The sequence below is a fragment of the Otolemur garnettii genome, unplaced genomic scaffold (assembly GCF_000181295.1).
Source record: "Otolemur garnettii isolate 467f Iridium unplaced genomic scaffold, OtoGar3 scaffold00093, whole genome shotgun sequence".
NCBI classification, from domain to species: Eukaryota; Metazoa; Chordata; class Mammalia; order Primates; family Galagidae; genus Otolemur; species Otolemur garnettii.
The window spans coordinates 1044996-1050504 of NW_003852488.1; the positions used below are offsets into that span (position 1 = coordinate 1044996).

Genomic DNA, 5509 nt, shown 5'->3' on the forward strand with positions numbered 1-5509 from the left:
GAACAGAGGAACTGTAACGGCTAGATCAGTCATAGTTCAGCCCCCCTGGAGCAGCCAGGGGGTGAGGGAATGGCAGTGGTAGCACAGGGCATGTAAGCAACCAGATCAGTCCTAGTTTAGCCCTGCCAGAGTAGCTGAGTGGGAGGGAGTGGAGGACTCCTTCACCGTCATCTGCTGGACGTGCACAGCACTAGCAAGCCAGTCAGGGCTCTCCTGGCATGGGATCCCAGAGCAAGGGAACCCCTCTGCCGCTGTCCGCAGGACACACGTGGCTGTAGCAAACAGTTCTGGGCCACCCAGAGCAGTAGACTCCTCCACCACCACCTGCAAGGCACTCATGGCTCTAGCAAGCAGTTCTGGGCCCACCCAGCACAGGTGCCTGGAGCAGACGACTCCTCCACTGGCTCCTGTGGAGTGTGCATGTCTCTAGCAAGCGGTTTTGGGTCTTCCCAGAACGTAGGACTCCTCCGCCACTGCCCGCAGGATTCCTGAGTCACTAGCAAGCAGTTCTGGGCCTGCCTAGTGCAGGAGCCTGGGACGGAAGTCTCCTCTGCTGCCCATGAGGTGTGTGACTCTAGCAAGCAGTTCTGGGCCCGCCCCAAGGGGGGGACTCCTCTGCCACTGCCCATGGGGTGCGGGTGGCTCTAGCAAGTAGTTCTGTGCCTGCCCAGAGCAGGGGACTCCTATGCAACCACCCGCCATCTACAGGAGGCATGTGGCTCTAGCCAGCAGTTCTGGGCCCACCCAGAGCCCTGGAGTGGGGATGTCCTCTGCCCTCCATGGGGCACGTGGCTCTAGCTAGCAGTTCTGGGCCCTCCCAGAGTGAGGGACTCCTCTACTGCTGAGAGGCTCTAGAAAATAGTTCTGCTCCTGCCCGGAGCAGGGGACTCCTCTGCAGCCACCCACCACCTGTGGGAGGTGTGTGGCTCTAGCCAGCAGTTCTGGGACCCGCTTTGTACCTGTATTTTGTGTTTTTAAATGCTCCTCCTTGGATTTACAGCTTGCCTAACTTCTTTCTGGGCTCACCTCCCCATCTTTGGCTTCATAGGTTCTGATTCCAACCAGTTTTTCTTCCTTTGCTCAGGAGCCTCTGACCAGGGTTGCTACCAGTTGGCCATCTTCCCACCCAATATCATATTGAATGGAGTTAAATTGAAATAATTTCCACTCAGATCAGGAACCAGGCAAGGTGCCCCATTGTCTCCACTGCTTTTCAACATTGTAATGGAAGTCTTAGCCATAACAATTAGGCAAGAAAAGGCAATCAAGAGTGTCCATATAGGGTCAGAGGAGATCAAACTTTCACTCTTCTCAGATGATATGATTGTATCCCTGGAAAACACCAGGGATTCTACTACAAAACTCCTAGAAGTGATCAAGGAATACATCAGCATCTCAGGTTACAAATTTAACACTCATAAATTGGTAGCCTTTATATATACCAACAATAGTCAAGCTGAAGAAGCAGTCAAGGACTCTATTCCTTTCACAGTAGTACCAAAGAAGATGAAATGTTTGGGAGTTTACCTAACAAAGGACGTGAAAGATCTCTATAAATAGAACTATGAAACTCTAAGAAAAGAAATAACTGAAGATGTTAACAAATGGAAAAACATACCATTCCCATGGCTGGGAAGAAACAACATTGTTAAAACGTCCATACTACCCAAAGCAATATACAATTTTAATGCAATCTCTATTAAAGCTCCACTGTCATACTTTAAAGATCTGGAAAAAATAATACTTCATTTTATATGGAAAGAAAGAATCTCAAATAGCCAAGACATTATTCAGAAATAAAAACAAAGTAGGAGGAATCATGCTACCAGACCTCAGATTATACTATAAATCAGTAGTGATTAAAACTGCATGGTACTGGCACAAAACCAGAGAGGTAGATGTATGGAACAGAATAGAGAACCAAGAGATGAACCCAGCTACTTACCATTATTTGATGTTCAATAAGCCAATTGAAAACTTTCAATGGGGAAAAGATACCCGATTTAACAAATGGTGCTGGGTGAACTGGCTGGTGTCCTGTAGAAGACTGAAACTGGACTCGCACCTTTCACCATTAACTAAGATAGACTCTCACTGGATTAAAGACTTAAACTTAAGACATGAAACTATAAAAATACTAGAAGAAAGTTCAGGGAAAACTCTTGAAGAAATTGGCCTGAGTGAATATTTTATGAGGAAGACCCCCCGGGCAATTGAAGCACCACCAAAAATACATTACTGGGATCTGATCAAACTAAAAAGACTCCACACAGCCAAGAACACAGTAAGTAAAGCAAGCAGACAGCCCTCAGAATGGAAGAAGATAGTTGCAGTTTATGTCTCTGACAAAGGTTTAATAACCAGAATCCACACAGAACTCAAATGTATTAACAAGAAAACACCAAGTGATCCCATCTCAGTGTGGGCAAGGGCCTTGAAGAGAAACTTCTCTGAAGAAGACAGGTGCATGGCCTATGGACACATGAAAAAAATGCTCATCATCCTTAATCATCAGAGAAATGCAAATCAAAACTACTTTGAGGTACCCCCTAACCCCAGTAAGATTAGCCCACATCACAAAATCCCAAAACCAGAGATGTTGGCATGGATGTAGAGAAAAGGGAACACTTCTACATTGCTGGTGGGAATTCAAACTAATATGATCCTTTTGGAAAGATGTTTGGAGATCACTTAGGGATCTAAAAATAGACCTGCCATTCGATCCTTTGATTCCTCTACTAGGTATATAACCAGAAGACCAAAAATCACTTTGTAACAAAGATATTTGTACCAGAATGTTTATTGCAGCCCAATTCATAATTGCTAAGTCATGGAAGAAGCTCAAGTGCCCATTGACCCATGAATGGATCAATAAATTGTGGTATATGTACACCATGGAATATTACTCAGCCTTTTAAAAGATGGAGACTTTACCTCTTTCATGTTTACATGGATGGAGCTGGAACATATTCTTCTTAGCAAAGTATCTCAAGAATAGAAGAAAAGGTATCCAATTTACTCAGCCCTACTATGAAACCAATTTATAGCTTTCATATGAATGCTATAACCCAACTATAGCCCAAGAAGAAGGGAAAAGAGAGACGGAGGGGAGGGAAGGGGAGAGGATGGGTAGAGGGAGGGTAATTGGTGGGACCACACCTACGCTGCATTTTACAAGGGTACATGTAAGTGTAGGGTACATGTAAGTGTAGAATATAAATGTGTAGAATATAAATGTTTTAACACAATAACTAAGAAAATGCAGAGTAGTCTATGTTAATCAGTTTAATGAAAATATTTCAAATGGTTTATAAAACCAACACATTGTACCCCATAATTGCATTAATGTACACAGTTATGACTTAATAAAAGAAAAATAAAGTCTCTTGTATAATGTACAAGTTGTATCTTATATTTATGCAATCTGTCTCTGCTTTTTAATAGAGAGTTTAGTTAATTTTCATTTAATGTAATTTGTTGTATGGTTGGAACTAAGTCTATCATTTCCTATGTCTTTTCTCTTTGTATCATCTTCTTTCTTTTCTATTTCTTCTTTCTTGCCTTCTTCTGAGTTAAGTATTTGTAATGTTCCATTTTAATTTCCATCATTTTTTACTATTTCCTTTTAGTCCTACTAAGATTACAATATAAATCCTTAGTATATCATAGTCTGTGTAGAATTAATTTGTACCATTTCCTGCTAATTTTCAGAACCCTGAACAATGTAATCTAATTTACCACCATTGCATTTTCTGTGCTATTGTTATATACTTTTTATTAATATGTCTCCACAATAAGATGTTATACTTTTTGGTATTAAATAGGTATTTTTCATTGAAGGAAATGATAAGAAAAAAGATACTATTTAGTATTTATCTATATATCCACTATTTCCAATGGTCTTTATTTTTTCCTGTATATCTGAATTTCAATCTACTGGCATTTCCTTTAGTGTGAAGAACTTCCTTCAATTTGTTATAGGAATTCTATTTTCTTTTTGATTTTAATTTGGAAATGCTTTTTTGTTTGTTTGTTTGTTTGTTTTTGCTTTTTTTTTAAACCAGAGTCTTACTCTGTCACCCAGGCTAGAGTGCCATGGGATTAGTCCAACTCACGGCAATCTCAAACTCCTGGATTAAGTGATCTTCCAGCCTCAGCCTTCCACATAGCTGGGACTATAGGTACCTGCCACAACACTTGTCTAATTTTTCTGTTTTTAGTAGAGACAAGATCTCTCTCTTGTTCAGGCTGGTCTCAAACTCCTGAGCTCAAGCAAGCCTCCTTCCTTGGCCTCCCAGAATGCCAGTATCACAGGTGTGAGCCATCATGCCCAGCTAAGGAATTCCTTCATTTTTGAAGGGTATTTTTATTGAATATAGGTTTGAGGTGACATTTTAAAAAACATGCTGTTTTTTCGCAACGGGTTTGCCGCCAGAACACAGGTGTTGTGAAAACCGCCCATACAATCCAAAATGGGGAAGGAAAAGACTCATACCAACATCGTCGTCATTGGACACATAGATTCGGGCAAGTCCACCACTACTGGACATCTGATCTACAAATGTGGTGGCATTGACAAGAGAACCATTGAAAAATTTGAGAAGGAGGCAGCTGAGATGGGAAAGGGCTCCTTCAAGTATGCCTGGGTCTTGGATAAACTGAAGGCTGAGCGTGAGCGTGGTATCACCATCGACATCTCCCTGTGGAAATTTGAGACCAGCAAATACTATGTGACTATCATTGATGCCCCAGGACACAGAAACTTTATCAAAAACATGATTACAGGCACATCTCAGGGTGATTGTGCTGTCCTGATTGTTGCCGCTGGTGTTGGTGAATTTGAAGCTGGTATCTCAAAGAATGGGCAGACCCGTGAGCATGCCCTTCTGGCTTACACACTGGGTGTGAAGCAACTAATTGTTGGTGTTAACAAGATGGATTCCACTGAACCACCCTACAGCCAGAAGAGATACGAGGAAATCGTTAAAGAAGTCAGCACTTACATTAAGAAAATTGGCTACAACCCTGACACAGTAGCATTTGTGCCAATTTCTGGTTGGAATGGTGACAACAACATGTTGGAGCCAAGTGCAAACATGCCTTGGTTCAAGGGATGGAAAGTCACCCGGAAGGATGGCAATGCCAGTGGAACCACACTGCTTGAAGCTCTGGATTGCATTCTGCCACCAACTCGTCCAACTGACAAGCCCTTGTGTCTGCCTCTGCAGGATGTCTAAAAAATTGGTGGTATTAGTACTGTCCCTGTGGGCTGAGTGGAGACTGGGGTTCTCAAACCCGGCATGGTGGTCACCTTTGCTCCAGTTAATGTTACAACTGAAGTAAAGTCTTTGGAAATGCACCATGAAGCTTTGAGCGAAGCTCTTCCAGGAGACAACGTGGGCTTCAATGTCAAGAATGTGTCTGTCAAAGATGTTCGTCGTGGCAATGTTGCTGGTGATAGCAAAAATGACCCACCGATGGAAGCAGCTGGCTTCACTGCTCAGGTGAT

General features: G+C 42.6%; 1 protein-coding gene across 1 annotated transcript; it reads left to right on the forward strand.

The window, feature by feature from the left end:
* Positions 1-4411: 4411 nt before the first annotated feature.
* Positions 4412-5467, forward strand: LOC100952850 (putative elongation factor 1-alpha-like 3). The gene has a single exon (XM_012808732.2). It carries the CDS (start codon positions 4473-4475, stop codon positions 5235-5237), a length of 765 nt encoding a protein of 254 aa, XP_012664186.1. The 5' UTR covers positions 4412-4472; the 3' UTR covers positions 5238-5467.
* Positions 5468-5509: the final 42 nt, after the last annotated feature.